Raw genomic sequence first — 24,498 nt, forward strand, 5'->3', positions numbered from 1 at the left:
TCCTGTAGGTCTCAAATATCATTTATACTTGCATACATTTAAACTTGTCCACAGTCGGTCATGAGCAGTGTTAGGTAAATTACTCAAAAAAGTAATCCATTAAATTTTCTATTTGTTTTTCTAAAATTGTAATCGGATTCCTGAACTTATTACTTCAATGAAGAAGTATTCACACTACTGATTACTTTACTTTTAAGCTACATTTCACAGAAACGTTTTTTTTGCTCAAAAAATTCAAAACAAATACACACACACACACACACACACACACACACACACACACACACACACACATACATATGTTGTATATATACAGTACTGTGCAAAAGTATTAGGCACATAAGATAGGAAATATAAATGTTAGACTCCCAAACGTTACTTTTGCAAATAGAAAAGATTAGAACAGAAGAACAGGGAGCCCTGCAACAGATGTCATGGCCCCCACAGACCCCCCACTGAACATTGTGTCCGTCTGAGATTACATAAAGAGACAGAAGCAATTGAGACAGCCTAAATAGATAGAAGAACTGTGGTGTATTATCCAAGATGTGGAAAGGAAAGGAACACAGCACAATTCAAAATATGTAAAAAAATAAATAAAATAAATCCCCCGTTCAGTGGGATTAAATGGGTTAATGACAGTGTAGATTACCTGCAGGGTTCCAGCATCTTCTGCTGTTCTACAGTTGCTAGTGCAAGAGATGTTCCCGATATCGATGATAAACTTTTGAGTAATTTTCTACATTTAGACTATGTTCTACATCTAGACCAGTGGTGTTCATTACATCGATCCAGTTCCCCAGTTCTCCAGCTCCTCCGCCTACATCAGGGGAATCGTCCCCTGGAGGATTATGTGGAGGACTTCTGCGCTCTGGCCTGCCGGGTGGACTTCAATGAGGGTGCCCTCAAAGACTGTTTCCGATTTAGACTAAATGAACCTATCTCCACTTTGATGCCTGGCGGTCGCAGTTCCCTCAGCCTCGCTCAGTATATCGACCTTGCCCTGCAGATCACTGGCTCTACATTCACTGTGGGGGAGGCGGATGCCGAGCGAGAGTTCCACGACATGGCCGCCGAGCCAGAGTTCCACGACATGACTGCCGAGCCAGAGTTCCACATTGTGGCCGCCGAGCCAGAGTTCCACATCGTGGCCGCTGAGCTAGCGTCATCTTTTGTCTCAGCAACGCCTCAGCCTGCTCCATGCCATGTCACAGCCACGTCTGAGCCTGCTCCATGCCACGTCACAGCCACATCTGAGCCTCTCCATGCCACGTCACAGCCACATCTGAGCCTGCTCCATACCACGTCACAGCCACAACTGAGCCTGCTCCATGCCACATCACAGCCACGCCTGAGCCTGCTCCATGCCACGTCACAGCCACGCCTGAGCCTGCTCCATGCCACGTCACAGCCACACCTGAGCCTGCTCCATGCAACATCACAGCCACACCTGAGTCTGTTCCACGCCATGTCATGGCCACATCTGAGCAGTTGGACCTGGAGATGGTTCCCACCCTTGTACCCACCCTTAAATCTACTGAGCAGGCAAGGGGAACTTTCAACCCTCTGACCCCGCCTGGACTCTCCGAGCCCTGGACTCTGCCTTGGCCTGTCAGTCCCTCGACATTGCTTCGGCTCTGCCCTGATCCCATGCTCCACGCCCCGCTCTGCGTTCCCTCAGCTCCACTGCAGTCCATCAGCCTGTCGGCTTTGCCAGGGTCCCTCGTCCCTCCGGCTCTTCCTTGGTCTGTCGGTCACCTGGCTCCGCCTTGGCTCTCCGATCCTCTGGCTGTGCCTCATCCCTCCGATCCGTCAGCTCCACCAGGGAACTCCTTCCCTACGGCTCCATCTTGGTCCTCAGTCCACCGGCTCTGCCTCAGTCTTCCAATCCCCCAGCTCTGCCTTGCTCCTCCAAGCCTCCGGTGCTGCCTTGGTCCTCCCTGCCTCCGGCTCCACCCTGGCCCTTCGAGTCTTCGGCTACTCTCCGGGTTTCCAGTTCCCCATGGCTCTGCCCTTGAGTCTCTCATGGCTCCACCCCCCATGGGCTCCACCCTGATCCCATGCTCCATGCCCTGCCAAGCCATGCCTCAAGACCCCCCCCCCCCCCAGCACCCTATTGAACTTTGGAAATTATGCCATGTTTTGTGTTTTGTTCATGTGTTGGGGCATAGGGAGCCAACCCTTAGTGGGGGGGGGGGGATATGTCATGTGTATTTTGTTGATTCATGTTTTTCATGTCTTTCATTATGAAAGTTATTTCCTGTTTCATGTCATGTGACCCTAGTCATGTGATTTCATGTTTTCCCTCCATGTTCTTGTGTCTTGTTTTCATTGGTTTATTGGTTTATTATCTTGTTATCAGTTCTGTTTGTTCATTGGTTTATGTTCTCCCATGTCCATGTATATAAACCCTTATGTTTTCCATTGTCATTTGTCAAGTATTGTTGATGTAGGTTGGTTCATAGTCATGTCATGTAAAAGTCAAGTTCATGTTTAGTTTTTGTTTCATGTTTATTTTAGGGTTTATAGGATTTCATGTTTATTAATAAATTGCACTTGGGTTCTTATCATCATCATCGCCCTCATCGTTGCCAGTGCCAGCAGCCAAATCGTTACAGCATTTACTCACCCTCATGCCATCCCAGATGTGTATGATTTTCTTTCTTCAGCAGAACACAAATTAAGATTTTTAGAAGAATATTTAAACTCTGTAGGTCCATACAGTACAAGTGAATGGATGCCAACAATGTTATGCTCCAAAAAGCACATAAAGGCAGCACAGAAGTAGCCTAATCCATATGACTCCAGTGGTTTAATCCATGACTTCTGAACAGATCAATATTTAAGTCCATTTTTGCTAGAAATTAATCTCCCTGCCCAGTAGATGGTGATATGCATGAATAATGTGAATCACCAAAAACAAAAGAAGAAGAAAGTGAAAGTTAAAATGGATATTGACTGAGCAGGGAGGATAATTTCTAGCAAAAATGGACTTAAATATTGATCTGTTTCTCACCCACACCTATCATATCACTTCTGAAGTCATGGATTTAACCTCTGGAGTCACATGGATTAGGCTCCTTTTATGCTGACTTATATGATTTTTGGAACTTCAACATTTTGGCACTCATTCACTTGCATTGTATGGACCAAAAGAGCTGAGATATTCTTCTAAAAATCTTAATTTGTGTTCTGCTGGAGAAAGAAAGTCATACACATCCGGGATGGCATGAGGTTGACCAAATAATGAGGGAATTTTCATTTTTGTGTGAATTATTCCTTTAAAACCCGATGTGGGCCCTGTACCAAAGAACTGCTCTACTGCCTCTATTGTGTGGGACATGACGTGCCAAGAGACTCTGTTTTTTTCTTTTGTTTGTTTGTTTTTTGCATTCCTTGCATTGTTTTGAACATACTTTATGCGCAACAATAACTCTGTCAGTCGGCATTAAGGGAAATTTAGACCCTATACATAAACTGATTTTAATGTAATTGTTTCATACATTATGATATTGAAAATAACTTTTTCATCTTTTCATTTCTGTAATCACGTCGCCCTTTTATTTATTTTTTTAAAATCAGATTCATGTAGTGTTTACAGTATCATAGATAAGTGATGTATTTTAAAAGTTGTCAGTCACAAACACCTATAAAATACCTATATTTTTTATTCTTTCTGGCAAACAGCCATAAAAGGAATGTAAATTATGGTATGTGTGCTACATTTTTAAATTGCAGCATTGAGTTTTTATTATAAAGGGTCATAGCTTTTGCAAATCAGTACTCAATACTCATTACTCATGAGTACTTTTAAATGAGCTACTCTTTTACTTGAGTAGTTTTTAGGACAGGTACTTTTACTCTACTCAAACTACATTTTTTAAGAAGTAACAGTACTTTTACTTGAGTATTATTTTTCAGTACTCTTTCCAGCCCTGGTAATATCTGATAATCTTTTCTTTGCATGACCACAAATTCAAACTTGCCATGTTGTGTTGGGTTATCTTATCACACATGAGAGAATCAGTAGTGTTTGTCATAATGGATAATCAATTACACTCAAATAAATGAGTAAAAAATGACAGAATTTTAATTTTAGAAGAAATATATGCTAAATATTATACATAGTTAATATTAATTCTACAAGCAGGAGAGCGTTTCACCAGCACCACATGCAATATCTACAAAGCATCATCCTTTTAAATGAAATATCGCTGCGTATATATATATATATATATATATATATATATATATATATATATATATATATATATATGCACACACAGGAGAAGATACTTGTCAAATGTGGTCATAAACTTGGTGCTTTGCCAACAGCTCAGATCGGTTCAATATATATTTGATCGTGGGCACAGATTTAACTGAATTTCTTTACTGACAGAGGATAGAAATGCCTGTGTGAAGCACTTCATTTATTCGCTAACAGTGATACTAGTCCTTCATATAAATTACATGTAAAAGACATGTTTGCTTTGTTTTAAATGCCAGAGAGCTGCCTAGTCAACTGCTTGCATTGGCGGCATCCTTACTGAAATTGTAACTGATATGTGACTAATTGAAAATATTCTACATGGTCAGCAAATCAAGAGAAAAGGGTGTTGATCACAAAGTACGTGAGAGACGCGACTTATGATAAGAGTGTCTGCTCAGTTCTTCAGCCGTCTTCATACTGGAAGTGTTTTTCCCATTCATTTCTTACCATTGGGATTTCATACAATCCTGCATAAATGAGTTTTAAAACAGTGAACCAAATCCACCCAGGCTGATCTCACTGTGAATTTGGAAACAGTAGGTTGACATTTCTTGAGCTTAAGTCTGTCTATTCATACTGTTTGAAGCACTGCCCCCAGTGGCCAAAGCGGGAAGTGTTTTTGAACCTAATGGCACACATGAGCTCAAGTTTCAGGGTGAAATGTCTACAGAGGGGCACCAAAAGCAAGCTGTAAAGTGAGTTGTTTTTAGCTGTAAATGATGTAATACAGTGAAGAGGAATGCATATTGTATTAACCCCAAACACCAACCCCAAACCTAACCTTCAGAGAGGGACAATGGAACTTCTGAATCACGCTCGTTAGTGATTGTGCGCACGCAATTACTTCCTGGTTTCAATGCGGGATGAGAACTCTGGTCTCCCATGCTGCTGATGCAATGCACTATTGTTCGTGCTGCAGGAGAAGGTAAACACACACCAACTGATGCCCAAATGTAGAGATGGGAAATGGCGCTTGTCAGTAATTTAGAATGGGATCAATGTCAGGGTACTTTAACATTTGTGTGATCAACAAGCTCCGCGATAAATCACATCATTTCAAATTTTGATTTGAAACAAAAACATTTTTGAAAATTGGACAAAAAGACAAAAGGTACATGTGTACTTAAGTCTGTGTACTTAACATCTTTAATGAGGGAATGAAGTACAATCCCATGAAGCACTGCAAATTATAAATGGACAAATATAAAACTATTGATTTAAAGTTGTTGATTATTAGTATAGAATAAACATACTTTCATTTTAATGCAAAATATTCAGATATATACAAAAATACACGCAGTAGGGAGACTGACTTGACTGCGTCGTTTGCAGTGCATCTTGAAGCGGGCAGTTTCTGCTGAGCTCTTTTGCCACGGTTTGTTTGAACATACCTATGATTTGTGGATTTCCCTTCAGGATCACATGTAGAGTAGTTCTTCACCAGAAATGGATTTTAAAAACTGAATTTGAAATGACGCGCACAGACAGCGGAAGCATATATCATCGATTAACAATCTCGGAGATCACAGTAGGTCTGTCGTTAACCCCTTTGCACGTATGATCAAACCATTGTGATCTGCGTTCAAACCGATATTGATGCTGCCATTGACCCAGAGTCTTTTCAACCACACATTATTATTATTATTTTTAAAAAATGTTTTATGTAACCAACATTTAAATAATCACAGAACTACTGGGATAAAATGTATAGTCATTACCATTTGAGCTGGTAGTAACCAGTATTCCACTTGAGCCTTCTCCTGTTCTTCCGTCACTCATTTTCACCACTTTCAGGGCAAAAAAATGGAGTGGCTAGATTTTATAACTATATTTGCTTTGACAAACTCAGAATCCCATGCAGCATTGCAATGGAAACAACATGGCTGTGCACAAACCAGCAATCTCATTCGCAATTGCAGTTGAATCTTATAATCATAATCAATCATTATGAACCTATTCAAATGAGATTATATGTTAATAATCAACTTGTCCTCAAGTTCATCTGCTACGAAGTGCAATGTGACATTTTATATATATATAAATAACTAACTCATGCTGGTTATAATTAAATAACTCATGCTGGTGCTATTAGTCAGTACAGTTTGACCTTATGTGTGAAATGGTGAAAGGTTTAACTTCCATGGTCTTATGGGACAAACTGACCCTTTTTAATTTTCTAACACAGTTTTACATCAACTTAACTAAGTTCTCAGCCTAAATTTTTCATGATATCCTCCATAGAGGTGATTTGAACTTGACAATGTAATTTTTTATATATATATATATATATATATATATATATATATATATATATATATATATATATATATATATATATATTTCATGTATTTATACACAAAGCTACAGCTTCTAGCTAACACTTTTTTTTTTTTTTTTCACCTTCTATTCAAATATACAGTTCTGAAAGACCAGGAGCTTTATCTCCCTACTTTTAGTCTTAAATCATTCCACTAGATGACAGCAAACACTTAAGACCATGTAAGGGTTAAAGTTGTTGTTGATAATCAGTTTCTCTATGGAAAAAAAATAAAAAAAAATAATGAGATTTGGAACCAGAACGTTGGCCTCTATAGAGTTTGATGTTAGCGTGGTGCTCTATTAATGACACAATACACAAGTAGAAAAATGCATAGCACAAACAAATGAGTAAAGTAGTCTTTTTTTATTTTTTTTTATTTTTTTATTACACTACCTAACAACATTTTAGCAATACTTGATATTTTTAAATGAAATATAGCCCAAGAATGTTTATTGTTGACATTTCTCTCAACTGAACCATGCTAAGTAGCCAAACCCAAAGAGTGAGGACAGTCCAACAGTCTCCCAGCTCTCACTACAGTGGACAGAGTCTTCCCAACAGGATGGAGCAATGGGTTTATATTACCCCACGGTCTTCACATCCACATTTAAAACTGTTTACTTTCAAAAATAATCAATCTAAAATTCCATTTAATATGGAAAGGTCTTTGTCCATAGCCAACTCTCCTATGAGTCCTTTCTACAATCCATCAGAGAGGCCATGAATAATTAGTGTCAGGTGTATGAGGGCTGGCTCTGGACACAGATGGCATTCTCTGTCGCGTCCCACGGCAGCTGCCCTGTGCTGGTGCAGGTCATATTAGCATAGCTAATCACTGTCAGAGAGACGCTTTATAACTGTGCCCGCCAAGAAGCTTAACATACTGACACCAGAGGAGAATTCCCTTGCTGTCTTGTCTTTTTTTTTAAAGATAATTTTGATTAATTATTTGAATATTTATTGACTCTAGGAACCTTCTCACTTGATGAACCTTGATGAAGCTTATTGCAGTGAGTAAACTGAACTATTACAAAAGAGTTAGTTCACTTAAAAATTATATTTCTGACATAATTTACTCACATTCGTGTTGTTCTGAACCCATAAGGAACAAAAAAGGAAATGGCAAGCAAACAGTGGCAAGACAAATATGTGAACCCTTTAGAATTAGCTGGTTTTCTGCATTAATTGCTCATAAAATGTGATCTCATCTTCATTAAAGTCACAAGTATAGACAAAGCACAATGTGCTTAATCTATCAACACACAAACAATTATAATATGTCATGTCTTTATTGAAACACATCTCATTAAATACAGTGCTGTGGAAAAAGTAAGTGAATCCCTAGGCTAAATATGAAAAAAAAAAAAAAAAAAAAGCTAATTAGAGTGAGGCTTTTCAAACCTGGCATCCAATTAATAAAATGAGATAGGAGTTGTGGGTTAGAGCTACTTATAAAAAGCTTTCAAACATTTTGCTATTCACAAGAAGCATCTGCTGATGTGGACTATGCCTTGCAAAAAAGAGATTTCAGAAGACCTATGGTCAAGAATTGTTGGTTTGCATAAAGCTGGAAAGGGTTACAAAGTTACCTCAGAGAGATAAGATACATTCATCTGTCCACAGTTAGACAAATTTTCTATAAATGAAGATGATTAGTACTGTGGCTACTCTCCCTAGAAGTGGCCGTCATGCCAAGATGACTCAAAGGGTACACCACAGAATGCACAATGAGGTGAAAAAGAACCCTAGAGTGATAGCTAAAGACTTGAAGGAATCATTGGAACTGGATAACATCTCTGTTCATGAGTCTACAATACGAAGAACATTAAACAGTCATGGTGTCCATGGCAGGACACCACGAAGGAAGCAACTGCTTTCCAACAAAAACATTGCTACATGCCTTAAGTTTGCCAAAAGACCACCTTGACACTCCACAACGCTACTGGGAAAATGTTTTGTGGACTGATAAAACTAAGGCAGAATTGTTTGGGAAGAACACACAGCACTATGTATGGTGTAAATAGGGCACCATATACAAACATGAAAACATCATCCCAACGGTTAAGTATGGTGGAGGGAGCATCATGATTTGGGGCTGTTTGCTGCTTCAGGGTGTGGACCGCTTGCCATCAGAGGGAAAAATGAATTCCTAGGTTTATCAAGATATCCTACAGGATAATGTCAGGATTGCAGTGTGCCAGCTGAAGCTCAGTAGAAGTTGGGTGATGGAGCAGGACAATGACATCAAAGTAAATCCACTACAGAATGGCACCAAAAAAAGAAAATCCACCTTTTGGAGAGGCCTAGTCAGAGCCTACACCTTAAAGTATTAGTTCACCCAAAAATTATAATTCTCTCATGATTTACTCACTTAAGTCATCCCAGATGTGTATGTCTTTCCTTCTTCAGCAGAATTGAAATGAACTTATTTTTATAAGCACATTTCAGCTCTGTATGTCCATACAATGAATGTGAATGGGTGTCATGAGGCTGTTTGATGGTCCAATAGGCATAATTAGGCAGCGTAAAAGTAATCAAGCACGACTCCAGTCAATCAATGAATGTCTTCTGAAGCAAATCGTTAGGTTTGTGTAAGAAACAAATCGATAGTAAACATTAATGATAATAAATCGTAACTTCCTACCAGCTCTGTACTCCTGTTTGAAATTACCTAACTCTCGCGTGACATACGTTCCTCTTTTGTAAACAAAGCGTGCCCTTCCATCTTCTCGCGTAAATGCGCCATCATGCTTACGTCACGTGACAGCTCCGTGATGGGTCGACTGGTAGCAGGAAGCGTTTTTTAAAAAGTTAATAAAGTTTTAATTATTGATTTATTTTTTACACAAACCAATGGATTTGCTTCAGAAGACATTCATTGATCAACTGGAGTCATGTGGATTACTTTTATGCTGCCTAAATATGACTTTTGGATCATCAAACAGTCAGCAGCATCATGGCACCCATTCACTTTCACTGTATGGACATACAGAGCTGAAATGTGCTTATAAAAATCTTCATTTAGGTTCTTCTGAAGAAGGAAAGACATACACATCTGGGATGGCTTAATGGTGAGTCAATCATGAGAGAATTTTCATTTTTTAGGTTAACTATTACTTTAACCCAGTAGAAATGCTGTGTCAAGAGAGCTGTTCACACCAGACATCCTAAGAATATGGCTGAGCTGAAGCAGTTCTGTAAAGACAAATTGTTCAAAATTCCTTCTGATTGTTGTGCAGGTCTAATCCGCAGCTACCAGAAATGCTTGTTTGAGGTTATTGCTGCCAAAGGAGGATCGGCCAGTTATTAAATCCTAGGGTTCACATTTTCCACAGCACTGTGAATGTTTAATGGGATGTGTTGAATAAAGACAATAAAAATAATTTGTTGTGTTTTGTTTGCTTAAGCACATGGTGCTTTGTCTGTACTTGAGATGACATGAGATGTGATGAGATCACATTTTATGACCAATTAATGCAGAAAAGCAGCTAATTTCAAAGGGTTCACATCCTTTTTTTTTTTTTTTTTTTTTTTTTTTTTGCCACTGTACAATGAAATCATGCCATGACCATGGGTGTTGCAAGGAAGGAGGTCACAAGAGGAGGATCGAAGTGCAGCACACTTTAATGAAAGTAAAACAAAATACATAACAGGATAAACGTGGAACAGGGCAAGACAAATAACCAGGAAACAAAACAAACTATAATAAACAAGATGGAAACCGGAGCATAGACTGGAGCGGGAACATGTAACAACCGACAAGGAATAAACAGACAACAGGGCATTATATACATGAGGATAAATGAGGTAATAGAAGACAGGTGAAAACAATAGGGAACAGATGGTAGCAGTCAGGGCAGGGAATCATGGGAAGTGTAGTCCAGGGGGAAAACAGATGACAGAGGCTAAACAAAAGGGCAAACAACAGAGAATCGTAACAATGGGCTGTCAGGCTCCAAAAAAGATGAAAAAGCATCTTAAAAGGTACCAAAAAAGTAGTCTATTGGTCATTTACACTATATTCCAAGTCATCTGAAGACTTGCAGTCACTTTTTGTGAGAACTGACCGCAATTTATCCACATTATTTGTGGATAATATTCCCCTCCGCTGTAACTCTCAAATCTCATTGACGCGTGTGCAAAATGTATGCATAAAAGCTTGTCACGCCCATTTTGACATCAGTGATTTTAAACACCATTGGTTCCCATAAGTCTAGTGATCAGTTATAACAAGCCAGGTTTGAATTTGTTAAAGCAGTGTAAATTTGCACACAGTTTTTTATTTTAGTCATAGTTTGTCTTTTGATGAAAATTATCTGTAAATATAGTGAACATTTATCAAGTCATGTTCATTCATTTTAGTCAGTTTTACTCTGACTTAAATGGCATATAATTTTAGTCAACAAAAATAACTTATTTTAGTTGCTGATAATGTGCAAAATGACAAAAGCATTTATCAAATTGTAACACCAAACTTTAACTACTTTTATTTGTATTTTTTTTTTACTAATTATTTAAACATGCATCAAGCATATAAAAGATTAATACATTTAGTATATAAGATTAAACAACTTGAGAAAACTGTTCTGAAAACCTGAGCTCCTTAAACATGGCTTAAAACTAAAACAATGACTTTGGAGCCATTGGCTCCTAAATGAAAACATTTAGGAGCCAAGTGTCTGTTTTCAGTTGCCATTTAGTGTTGTGTTTCACAGAAGAAAGAAAACAATAATTAAAAAAAAATAACAGAAAAAAAAGTGAGACAAATATGACAGTATGTTCATTTGGGAGAAGAGAACATTAAAACCATTACACAAGCTTTGAGAACTTTTTCACCAGCCGAGAACATGTCTGTGACTGGCTTCTTCCACCATGAAACGGGCACAAATAGCTCCCTTCTCTCAACCTTTCTGAGTCTTAATCTACTTAAAAGACCAAACCTGCATGTAAATCCATGCAAATGCGCTGTGGGAATTGTCATGGAAGCAAAAGCAGGAGCCAGGAGAGAAAGCGAGTAATTCTCGCCACAAAACGCTGCGTCAGAAGCAATAGTATTAACATACCAAACTGACCCCCTATCTCATGTAATATCTGACATCATATTCGATTCATTTGGTTCCAAATCTATTCACAGCGGCACGATGAACTCGCGTTTCCTCACGGCTTAATTAAGTTCCAGCTTGGGGCCGAGCCCTTCCCATTACAGTATTTGTCATCCTCAGTGAATGCAGAAAAGAAGGAAAAAAAAAGGAAGAGTTTTGTGCTGAATGAACACTTTTTGTGGGCAGTAATTAAAGGTCTTGATAAGATTTCATATCAAGCGAGCCGGTGTATGTGTGCGAGCTGCGGTGAAGAGTTTAAAAATCAAGGTTAAAATTGATTATTTTCACACTTCTCTCTTTTAGCGCTGCGGAAGACTTATTAATTCCTCTGAACGCTCTGGTTGAATTTCATAGTAGTAAATTTATTTTCAGCAGAGGGTTAAATTGTAGCATGAATTTCGATTTTGTTTGATTAATTCCAAAGCTTTTGATTTCTTGAAAATAATATCACAAAGTAGATGTCACTTGTTTACTTGTTTGTTGCACTATGTAGTGAGTATACTATGCACTGAAAGTGAATTTTCTGTAACACTTTTGACTAATAAGTCATAAATGATATGCAGTTATAACAACATGAATAAAAAGGGCCCAACTCGAGGTCCTTTCCATTTCCTGATCACCCTCTTCTCCCAGTAATTTCCTGTCTCTCCCTCCACTAACCTATCTAAGAATAATAATAAAAAAGAAATGTTTACTTGCCAAAAAGTGACCATTTTAATTTACATGTTAAAAATGCTTAAAGGGGTCATGTCATGAGGAATCACATTTTCCTTGATATTTTGACATATAAGAGGTCTTTCTACTATAAAAAACATTCTGTAAATTTCAGACCTCAGAACTTAATCCCCAATGCAATAAAAGCATTTATTGAAACCAAGCTGCAAAAACGCCACGTTCTCTACTTCCGCGACTACCCTATGTCACTAGGGTAGATTAATTCATGGCCACCTCTACAGCGAAAAATCAACACCTACTTAAAATCATTGCACCCTTGGCCCCACCCCCTGGCACTCAGTTCGTACTCAAAGAGAGAGTGAGAGAGCAGGACAAATAGGCCTAATGTGGCCTCACAATTCCTGAACATTCATTCAGCTGCTGTGCCTCTTGTTGTTTTGAGCACAAATGCATCATGGATGCGTTCTATCACCCATTTTTGGCGGTCTTTGACCATTTTGATACATTTCCAGCGATGCGATACTGTATGTGTGTGTATAGTTCACACCGTGCTTTGGACTATGTGTTTGTGTCATGTGGATGTGTCTACATCATATTTCAGCATGGAATGCATGTTTTTTTCTGCTCATATCATTGTGGATTGCTTGTGAACCAGTCATAATATTTTTCAAGCTTTGCAAAGCAACTATTATTTAAGGATGGGGCAGTTAAAAAAACACTTGTATCTGTTGCAAAAAAGTAAGTAAATATTTAATTCATGAATATTTCAAATGTCATGACTGTATGATAGTTTACGGTGCTGAGTGTTAACAGTTGTGCTTGAGATGAAGAGTTTAATGTATTCAGATGCAATGTGTTGGATGTGCGTTATGTGTAAAAAATGTAGTTTTGTCTGGGTAGCTCAGTGAGTATTGACGCTAACTACCACCCCTGGAGTTCCGAGTTCGAATTCAGGGCATGCTGAGTGACTCCAGCCAGTTCTCCTAATCAACCAAATTGGCCCAGTTGCTAGGGATGGTAGAGTCACATGGGCTAACCTCCTCATGGTCACTATAATGTGGTTCTTGCTCTCAGTGGGGCACGTGGTGCGTGGATACCATGGAGAATAGCGTGGGCCTCCACACGCGCTACATCTCTGCGATAACGCGCTCAACAAGCCAACAAGCTCAACAAGCTCAACAAGCCATTTGATAAGATGCGCAGATTGGCGGTCTCAGACGCGAAGTCAACTGAGATTCGTCCTCTGCCACCCGGATTGAGGCGAGTCACTATGCCACCATGAGGACTTAGAGTGCATTGGGAATTGGGCATTCCAAATTGGGGAGAAAAGGGCAGAAAATCAACAACAACAAAAAAAAGTTAGTTTTGTAACGTTTTGGTGCTTGTTCATTCTCTTCCGACTGAATTTCAAATATGGCTGATTTCAAGGGGCTGCATGATGTTAGCCAATCATAACAGTGGGTGTTTACGTTGAAGTTTTAAGGAGGTGCTTAGGCCAAAACCGAGCATTTCAGTCAGAGGACCAGAGACAGGGTGGGAAATGATCATATATTACTAAATTATGACTGTTTTGGTGCAAAAAAAAAACAAAACTTAATAACATTATCAGTGTACCTCAGAGAAGATAATAAAACTATATATATATTAACAAATACACTTATTCAAACTTCAAAAACATACAATAGTTTAATTTATGTTTTATGTCACAATGCAGCAAAAAATAGACTATTATGGTGAAATTAAATTAAGGGATTATGTTATTTTGTTAGAGTCTGCTTTGTGTTTATATTGGAGCTTTCAAAATTAATAAACTTTTCTTTAATGCAATTAACGCATTTACCAATTATTATTATTATTATTTTATTTTACTTTTTTACATACGATTCTGACATTTTATTCAGCGCTGTGTGAGTTCTAAATACTCGTTGGAATAGGGTGGAACCTTTGCCATGTGTAAGAGGTCATAACACTGACACACACACCACAAACACACACAACAGTGACGCCACGTCAATAATCAAGTGATGAGGAAAGGACATCTAACTGTATTTTTTGTACATAACAAACCCAGGTAGGGACCTGTGAACAGCTGCATTCACATGACTCACTGGAGTTAAGCATCAGCGTTTCCCTAGCGCCTTGTTGCACTTTTGTCTTACCAGACAACTCGGATAAAGTATAATTTACGAGTGCAGTGCCAGCGCTCAGAGATAAACAAGATGGTCTCTACAGCACTTTTAATGTGTATTTCAAAACTGTTCAAATCATATAAATGCGATTTCACAATTGCTGTAATAAAGTGAATAGCCATGATTAATATTATGGGGGATGAGGGTTTAAGATATTTAATGCCCATTGCATGAATACTAAACCTATTTTAACTAAATATATACTATTTATAGTTTATACTAAACTACTAAACTAGTTATTTCATTTAATCAACCTCCCACTTTGACTTTGGGAAATGTTTAATGTTACTTAAATTGGTGCTATTCAGTGCATTTCTATCTTTATACTGTGGAATGCTAAATTTGGAAAATGTTAAAAGAATATTGTTATGACATATTGTTTTCTTTTCTAAGAAGGAAATGAATGCATTTTGACATGAAAATATGTATATATAGAGTCAAATTTAAGAACTTTCAAAATCTGCAATTAATCACAATTAACTATGCAAAATCATGTGATTACTCACAATGAATTATTTTAATCGACTGACAGCACTAGTTTATATTCATTAATGTAATGTTTTGACTCACTTGCCTGATGTTAAAAGAATGGTGCTACTCTGAGTGGTGTCCTAACTTATCTAGTCCTAGTTCATGTAAGGTGGACACATAAGGAGCATTTACATTGTAACATAAATCATGAATAAGGGCATTTTTAGATAATATAATATGATAAATACAGTATAAGTATGAATACGTGTAACAGTTAAGCATTTATAACATGATTTATAACATGTAAGTTAAACGTTAACTATTTGGCAAGTATTGCATGGAAGTCTGCATTTTAATTAATATTGTTATAACCACATATCAATGATTGATAATGCATTTTTACATCAAACTTTTCATCAATGTTCCCTTTGTTAAGGGTTTACTTTGTTAATCCTTAACAAAGGGAACATTAATGTAAAGTTGTACCATTAGTTGAAACTAGTTAAGACAAGATAAAGAGAAGATATGTTTTATTTTTAGTTTTTAGTTTCCCCCTTTATTTGACAGACATAGCAAAGAGTAACATAAATGTACTGAGAGAGAGAGGGCAGATTAGGAAAGGGTCATGTTGCAGGCCAGACTCGAGATTACTTTACCCATATGAGCATCTAGACTCAACATGTCTGAAACACAGGCACTAACCACTGCACCACAGCTCCACCAAGAGGAGATTTTGTGTGTTTGTGTGTGTACTGCTTAATATACAGTACATTTGTGTCTATGGATCTATGCATATCAAACCTCTGGTGTGAGATTGTCCTCTCTTCCGGCCGGTGGAGGAGCTGTGTGTAACATTCTGAAAGTGTGTTATCTCCATAGTTGTGTTAGTGGTGCGGAAACTCTCTTTAAACCTCTGCATCAGGGCCTCGACGCTCTCCTGATCCGGGTCTAACACTGAAACAAACACACATACACACAAACCCATGAGATACAGTACACACACACGCCTCTGCTTAAAGGCGTTAGAGGGCAGCGTGTGATTTACTACATGAGGAAAAATGCTGTAGTCATGATTATCTATTCCTGTATAAAAAAGATAAATGAGCTTATAGAGTGTGAGATGATTTACTCAGTAAAGGTTTTGTCCTTTAAAAAGAAATAAGGGCATATGAGTTATGCACAATCTCCATCACTTCATTTATCCTGTCTAAAACATGCTCCCCTTTACTGTCCTGCACTTAAAACTCCACATCCCCTCTGTTCTCTTATCATCCACATGCATGCTTTAAGAAGAGGGATAGGTTTTCATGTGCAGATTTTAGGAAGAAATATAGCTGCAAGGATCAATTATTGGGGTCCAAGCACTTGGGAAAGTGGAGAAAATGCTTGAAATTGCCAAATTTGAAAGAACAGATCTGTCACCGGCAAAGCAATTTCATTACTAGGAACTTTAGTTACTTTGTTGGTATTTCACTTGCCATTTTAAGATTTCTGGAAAAACTACTTTTTAAAATTCCTCCTAGACCATTGGTCCAATTTGCACAAAATGTTGTATGTATTTTCTAGAAAACCTCATGACAAATAGTTATTCATCAAATCGTTTAGAATAAGCCCAGTGCATTTTTTCATTTTGACCCAATTCACTTATCAACCTATATCTTCTGAACTATTTTACTATTTTATTTATTTATTTATTTATTTATTTATTTTTATCATGCGGGTCTCTAGATTAAACATGCCAATCTTCGGGGGAATAAGACCAATGGTCTTAGAGGAGTTTGCAAAAGTAGGATTTTTCTGAAAACTCAAAATGGCCATTTTTTAAGTTTCGTTGACCCAGGAAATCAAAGGAAAAAATAATTCTGATTCTAGCTAATAATTCCACCATCCTGCCAAATTTGGCGTCTCTAGGTTTTTGCTATTTAAAGAGGAAAATCAGTACAAATACAATCTATAAATAAATAGAATACAATAACCTCTACTTTATATTTGTGAATTTGAAAAATGTACAGGCTATAAGGTAAAAGCATTTCCTAAGCCACATGTAAAAATAAAAACATCTCACAATCCCAACATGATTCAAAATGAAATCAAAATTGACCCTATTTACTTTCTTAATACATGTTCCTGGTTTTATTGTTGTCTTTTAACCATCCAGTCAATTCTTGATGAATAAAATCAAGTCTATTGCATTCACATTGAATATTTAAATATATATATATATATGTTAAATTGCATAAGTAAAATTAAATGGGTTGCAAATGCCATTTTATGTCGACTGCAAATCTGAGAGCAGGCCAGAAGTCTATACTCCAGAGATGGTTTCCTCCTGTAAAGTCAAAGTCTTTGATTTAGCCTTAACTTCCTACAGTCTCAGAAAATGTGTATCATGTGTACAATCCATGTTTCATCACTAACTTTCAACTCCATTTCTGGGCCATGAAGAGTCACAGAGACTAGCTTTTTGTCTGAAAGCAACCTCTGATTCCAACCTGCTCTCATAAAATCACGTTATTATACCACACAACTACATTTACAAGCTTGTTTGAACCTGATTGAATTCTGCAGTAGCTAAACTGATAGAGCTTTGCACTTGTGATGCAAAGGACTGGGGTACGAGTCCTGAAGAGCATGCTAGTCGACATATGGAAAATGTCATAGAAGCACCACAAAATGACGTGCTTGCTTCAGCAGTTTTGTTTCTTTATCTCTGATTTGCTTTTTGACACCATCAGTTAGGTTTAGGTTTTAACTTTAGAGTAGGGAGGTAGATTTGTTGATTTAACACTCAATACAGCATTATCCTTAATAAAATATAAACTTGCTTTTAGCACCACACTGTAAACATTTAACCTTGAAACTGCAGTGATACATGTAAGGAACCATGTAATATCACTTTGCAAAAATTTTGTCATAGTCATGTAAGTTTCCTGTAAAATTAAATTATATTAAAATTAAAATGACAAATTAAATGGATTTAACCTTTGGAGTCTTATGGATAACTTGTATGTGGCCTTTGTGATTTTTGAAGCTTTAAAGTGCTGATCACCATTCACTTGCATTGTATGGACCAACAGAGCTGATATATTCTTCTAAAAATCTCAGTTTGTGTTCTGCAGAAGAAAGTCATACACATCTAGGATGGCATGAGGGTGAGCAAATGAGAGAATTTTTATTTTTGGGTGAACTATTCCTTTAATGCAAACAGACCAAAGTCTGGATACATGAAACAACCTTGTAGTTTTTGATGATCCGGTTGATTCTGCGTGTATGATCACAGCATTTTCACGTGTATGATGTAGAGTTAATGCAGGGTGACAGTAATATTCACATATGTGTCTTCAGCCCCCTGTTTGAAAATCAACAGCACTGATATAAGGTAAGGCAAACAGAAATTGTGCAATGCCTCTGATGTTTGTGTTTTATTTCCACCCGGCAGAAAATCACAATGCCTCAAGGGACACCGCTGACCCATCTCAGCATGTTCTGGCCCATTTGCACCACAGAGGAGGCATAACACATACAAATAAACTTCCCCCTCTTATTGTCTGTTTTAGGAGTGGGAGGAGGTGCAGCAGAGAGATGGAGTGGGCTAAGATGCCTCAAAAAGTCGCAAACAATTTATTTCCCACCTCTATTACCGAGGCCCAGCTACTCCCTACGGCCGGTGCTGCATCACAACTTCAATTAACTTGAGATATGTAGAGGGCCGCTCTCTCTGTGGAGGCATAATGGCTCTGGACAGGGACAATTTCCTCCCTGTACTATGCCGAGGCCCCCTGACGGGGCACTTCACAGATGGATAAGACCGCGGTCCTTGTAGTGAGCGAATGGAAATGTATTTGGCTGAGATTCACTGGTGTGTGCCATACTTATTAGCATGTGTCACCCTCATCTGTGGATACTGTTCACAAGATATAAGATCAGTGTGTAAAACCTACAGCATCTTTGAAGCTAAGATAATACTCCTCTATATGTCTGATTCACCTGCTGTTTTTCATTTATATGAGTTTTGGACCAAAGGGATGAGGGACAAAAGTTTGTGTCTACTACTATATGGCTGTGTTGTGTTTCTACCAGTTTGGCTTAAGTTCTTGAGCAAGACACTTTCACATGATTCATGTAAACGTTCACCAATGAATTTAATTCTGTGGAGCAAAATATCAAAATACAGTGTTATCCATGCATTATGTGCAGATCAAGCATTTTAACGCTACACTTTTAACATTGACCCCATTTGCTGCTGACCTTTTGAATTGCAGTCAATAATTACCCGACAATTTGCATGACATATCATGACCATTGATCATATGCTTGATACAACCATATATATATATAAATAAAAAAATAGTGCTATGCAAGTCTTTTAAAAAGGCACTTGCTAGCTCTGATTAGTGATTTTCACATTGTGTTTCTCCAGCATGGATCCAAAATAAAGGCAATTGAGGACAAAACCTCTTGATTCAATTTGAATGTGCTCTGTCAATGTTGATACTTCAGTTGTACTCTAATTTGTCTAATCTCTCACTGAGGCCTACAAAACTATTGTGAAAATGTTAATTTCTCTTAATTAATTCTTAATCAGTCTTTACATATTTGGCAATCCAAAAGAGAGCCAATTTGTTGAGACTGGAGAAAGAGTGACTGTAACTTAACCTGGGGAATTTGCCTTGCTGAGAAGACATTTAGAAATGATTGGTAAACAAAACAATTTGCCAAAGTAGAACCATTTCTTTTCACACCAAAATTATACCACTTTTTAATAACTTCCAGAGATTATTGAGACGTAAAGATGTGATAATGCTCAGTTTTCCCAGCAGGGTCTTTGACTGTGCTCATGACTAATCCAGCCGTGGCTAACCAAACAAATTGAGGCTGGGCAGGATCCACTTAAATCCAGACCTGCAGTGACTGAGAAGTACCTGCCAATACATGTGAGGCATGTGAGACTTCTCCATACATATTTCATGTCCTTGGCGTGTGTTTGTTCTGTTTGGAGTCAGAGATTAAATCCTTAAGAGCATGAGATACAAGTCTCTGCTTCTCAGACACTGATCATTCATCTGTGATCATTCTCTATGTGTCCAACTCAATTTATTGAATGGCTGCTTGTAAATGCAATCTGTTGCCTTTCAACGACCATTCAGTCATCTGTGTTTAAAATGGGATTGTTAGGTTTATTTGACCACTGTTCTAAATGTCCACTTGCATGATCATTCAAGAAAGGCAAGATAGAACAATTTGTTAAAAGCAAATAGACTTTTATTGATCATACTATAATTCTACAAAGAACAATGGAACTTTTTTATTGTTTGAGTGTATTTATATAATGTTTAATGTGCAAATATTAAAACATCTTAATGTTGAAAACATTTTCAGATTGTGCTTCACCATGACACAGTAACCAGGTCAGCACAAAAAGAGAATTACATGACTCAAAGTTGGAGTGAAGAAACTCACAGAGTCTGGTTTTCGTCATCAATTAGGATGTGAAAAAGTGCACTGGTGTCCTAGTTGAGAGAGTTACCTGATGCATTGTTCTTTCTCTTCCCCATTTCAGAGACCCACAAAATCTGAACTGGGCCACCCGGCACCCATCAGTGCCTGTACATGTCCTCTGTGCTTTCTACCCATATGATACCCATACATCCACAACTGCACCAACCCACTAATCCTTTCCTCTGATATTATCACCACTACACACTGCACACATTATATCAAAGTAATTTATTTTATTACAATTAAAAAGTTATTTAAAAGATAAAAACCAATTCTTCTGCCACTGGCATAGAAGATAAAGAAACAAGTTAATAAAATAATACATGAAATCATTCCTTATAATTATAAAGAGTCAAATGATTAGAACTTACATAACACTAATATTAAGCTGAACTCTATAAAAAGACTGAATGAGATTGATATCCAAAGCAGCAAATAACAAACTGCTTTATCTTAATAATCAGTGCCATGGGGAAATAAGGATTGAGGTAAGGATGAGTTTGAAGGAGAGATATCTTGAAGAGATAAATGACTTAATATTAGAAGTAAGAGCATGCTTTAAAGAGCCTGAAACATAAAGAATATATGAATTCAAGACCATGTGAACTAAAGGCTACAAGGATTCAAGATTAAAGGAACTTGAAACTTTAGGAACCTATGACTACAAGAACTCAATACTACAGGAACCCCAAACTATAATAACTTAAGACCACAGGAATCCAAATACAGGAACTCAGCACTGTAGAAACCCAGGAACTCAATACTAAAGAACCCAAGACTACAGAACCTAAGACTGCAGAAACCAAGACTACATGAATGTAAGACTATAGAACTCAAGACTATGGGAAACCCAAGACTGTAGAACTCAAGACTAAAGGAAGCCAAGACTAAAGGAACCCAAAGACTACATACCTCAAATCTAGAGTAATCCAAAACTACAGAACTCAAGATTACTGGACCCCAAAACTATAGACTGCAGGAAATCAATTCCATAGGAACTCAGTATTGAATCAGTATAGACATTTCTATTTTAATACAAATTAACATGTATTTGCAGAGTGAGTCATGTCTGTAGCAGAGCACTGAGGTTTCTGTCAAATGTATCATTATTTCAGGCGGAAGACATTTTAAACATCTTGTTTTTTTTGTTTTTTTGGGGGGGGGGCTCCTGCCGTGCCATTGAATGTGACATTTTTGAAGGCAATTATTTGTAGGCTGTTCAGGAATCTTGGAGTAATGTGAAAATTTTAAGCTGCCACTTTTACTTCAAAATTATTTCAGCCATAACTAAATATCATTTTTTTTTTTCTGCTTTCTTCAAGTGGTCACAGATAAACTCAATAAAAATCTGCATGACTCTGAAAAGTGACCGTAACCAAAGCTCTGTTTAAAGGCAAATCCATTTGCTCATCTTTGGCTCAACACACAGCAGTCATCTAAAGCCCAGTGCCTTTTGTTTCTCCTTCACTCTCATCTTATCTCCCCACCTACCTTATCAGCACCGACAGTGGGTTAACAGTGTCTTTAGAAATTGGACACAGCCAATAGCAGCTAGATCTCAGTGGAGTGATGCCAACAAACCATTCAGATAATCCACCAAACCGAAACAGAGGATGCTCAGGAACCCCAGGGGCACAGCAAGAACTCGTGCGAGAGAGGGGACAGCGCTAAATTATTTGTTTGGGCTTAAGTGTTGTGTACACTGCTGTGTCTATTACATGGCGATGGGCCCCGTGTGGCACATTGGGAGGAGATAGAAGAATGCCAATTACTCGCTTGTCTACTTGCTGAGCACTAAGACATAAGAACCAATGGCAGACGATAATTCAGAAAGAAACACCATCAGGGTCAAAGTCAGTTAGAATTTGGAGAAGCACACGTTGAGCAGCCTTTCTGTATGGAAGCCTTCAGCCGCTCACAAAAGGATGAGTGGTATAATAAAGAGAATATCGGACTGAAAGAGGGACATTGTGGTATAAATGTCTCCCATGAGAGCTCATCAATGTAAGGTGACAGATGTGCAGGATAGAGGAAGATCCATGTCAAAGGGGCAGTGAATGTCCCTGTTCCCATAATCTGACAGAGGCTAGAAAAAGAAACAGTGTTCCATGACAGTCTGCTGAACTGTGCAGTTATTTGAATCTTTACATTGAATACTCATGTTCATATTCCCTGTAAAAATATCAGGGTGCAGTTTAGAGACAGCAGGAATAAATCAATTTAGAGATTATATTAGAGCATGTGGAGATGAATATGTATGTCTTTGTTTATGTAAATGTTAAGCTCATCACCAACCACTGAGAATTTTCTTTGTTAAGATTTGCTTTTTGTGGTCAAGAAATGGCTGCTTAAGGATAACATGTTTTATGGTGTGTCTCAACTGACTAGTTCCTTATGTTGTGAATTAGTAATTTGTGAACACAAATTTACATCCTGGTCTCATAAAACAAATGTATGTAAAACAAATGTATGTAGCTCATTGTTCGCAATGCGTCAGTTTCCTAGTGAAATTAACACTAGAGGCACTAAAATAATGACACAAATCACAAGTAAAAGCATTGATTGTTAGTTCATAAACACACTTTTCACCCTGTTCTTCACACAACGCTACCTTATGACATCTAAACACTTTTATAATAGTACATTTTGTTGTATGTGTTACATAACCAACTACATTTTCAAGCTTGTTCGAGTGTGTTGAAATTGTGCATTAGCTCAACTCATTGAGTGTTGCAAGTCCTGAAGAGCACACAAGACGACACGTGAGCCGAAACAGAAGCACCACAAAATGGCATCGTTGCTTCGGCAATTGCGTTTTTCATCTCACTTTTTTTATTTTTTTTTTTATGACACTATTAGTTAGGTTTAGCTTAAAGATTAAGGATACAGAGGTAGGTTTTTTTTTTTAATTTAAAACTTGAAAGAGTGTTACCCATAAAAACCTCAATCGCATTGAAGCTATTGAGAAGAGTCTATCAAAATGGATTGTGTGGGAGCACAAAGTATTTTTAATCAAGAGTTGATTGTGTGAGTCTACAGCACCCCTTTACAACGTGAAAATGCTAGTGGGGTGTTTTTCTGTTGTTTTTCCAACATTCACGAAGGTAAATTGGATTTGGCAGATCACTTGCAGCTATGACACACTGCACTTTTTCATGATACAAGCGTTTAGTTGTTATATGTGTAATTCTGCTTTATTTTTAGGTTTCAACTTAATCATTTGTGTTAAAATTAGGGCTGTCAATCAATTACAATTTGTAATCAAATTAACTGCATGGTATGCCAATTAATTAATCGAAATAATCGCAATTAACTGCATACATAAATACTTGCTGAGAAAGCTGCTCAAAGAACAACAATTCAATATATAATGATATATATATTTAATATAATTTAAATATATTTAAATAATTACAAATAATATATATATATATATATATATATATATATATATATATATATATATATATATATATAATGCATTTTAATTTTCTGTATTATTATTTAGGTACACAAAAAAAAAAAAAAAAATTATATTAAATCATATTATTGAACATAAGCCTTTCATTGGCCTAAAGTTCACAGCAATCCGTTTAACAACTGAATTTGTCAATCAGTCCGAGATTTATTATAAGGGCTTGTTTCAGGACGCATCAATGTACACCTGCATCAGACAGACACCTTTGGAGCATCTCAGTTGTGTTTCGTCATAAACATACTGTTTTTAGGTTGCTGTGTAAAGTTAAATGAAGTTTGAAACTTAGAAAAACATGTCTTGAGATCCCTGCCTTTGGATTTGCCCTCCATCAAACTGTGTTTGTTTGCAAGAACGTGTTCTCATCTTGTGCTGTCTGCTCTCGGTAAATGTAGTTTATTTTCTGTCTGTTTGAGCTTTGCGTTGCCTATACAGCGAGTTTTGCTTCCTGCCCCCTGGAGAAAACAGGTGATACTCCATGCTTGAATTGCTTATAT

General features: G+C 37.5%; 1 protein-coding gene across 2 annotated transcripts in view; it reads right to left on the reverse strand.

The window, feature by feature from the left end:
- LOC127425941 (astrotactin-2-like) overlaps positions 1-24,498 on the reverse strand; it is an 829,264-nt gene that overhangs the window by 489,115 nt on the left and 315,651 nt on the right. Inside the window, exon 4 of one of the 2 annotated variants that reach the window (XM_051672299.1) lies at positions 15,829-15,981. The exons of the other annotated variant lie outside the window; for it this stretch is intronic. Coding sequence (XP_051528259.1) covers positions 15,829-15,981 — 153 coding nt within the window. The remainder of the gene's footprint in view (positions 1-15,828; positions 15,982-24,498) is intronic. 2 annotated transcript variants of the gene reach the window in all.

The sequence above is a fragment of the Myxocyprinus asiaticus genome, chromosome 3 (assembly GCF_019703515.2).
Source record: "Myxocyprinus asiaticus isolate MX2 ecotype Aquarium Trade chromosome 3, UBuf_Myxa_2, whole genome shotgun sequence".
Classification (NCBI taxonomy): Eukaryota; Metazoa; Chordata; class Actinopteri; order Cypriniformes; family Catostomidae; genus Myxocyprinus; species Myxocyprinus asiaticus.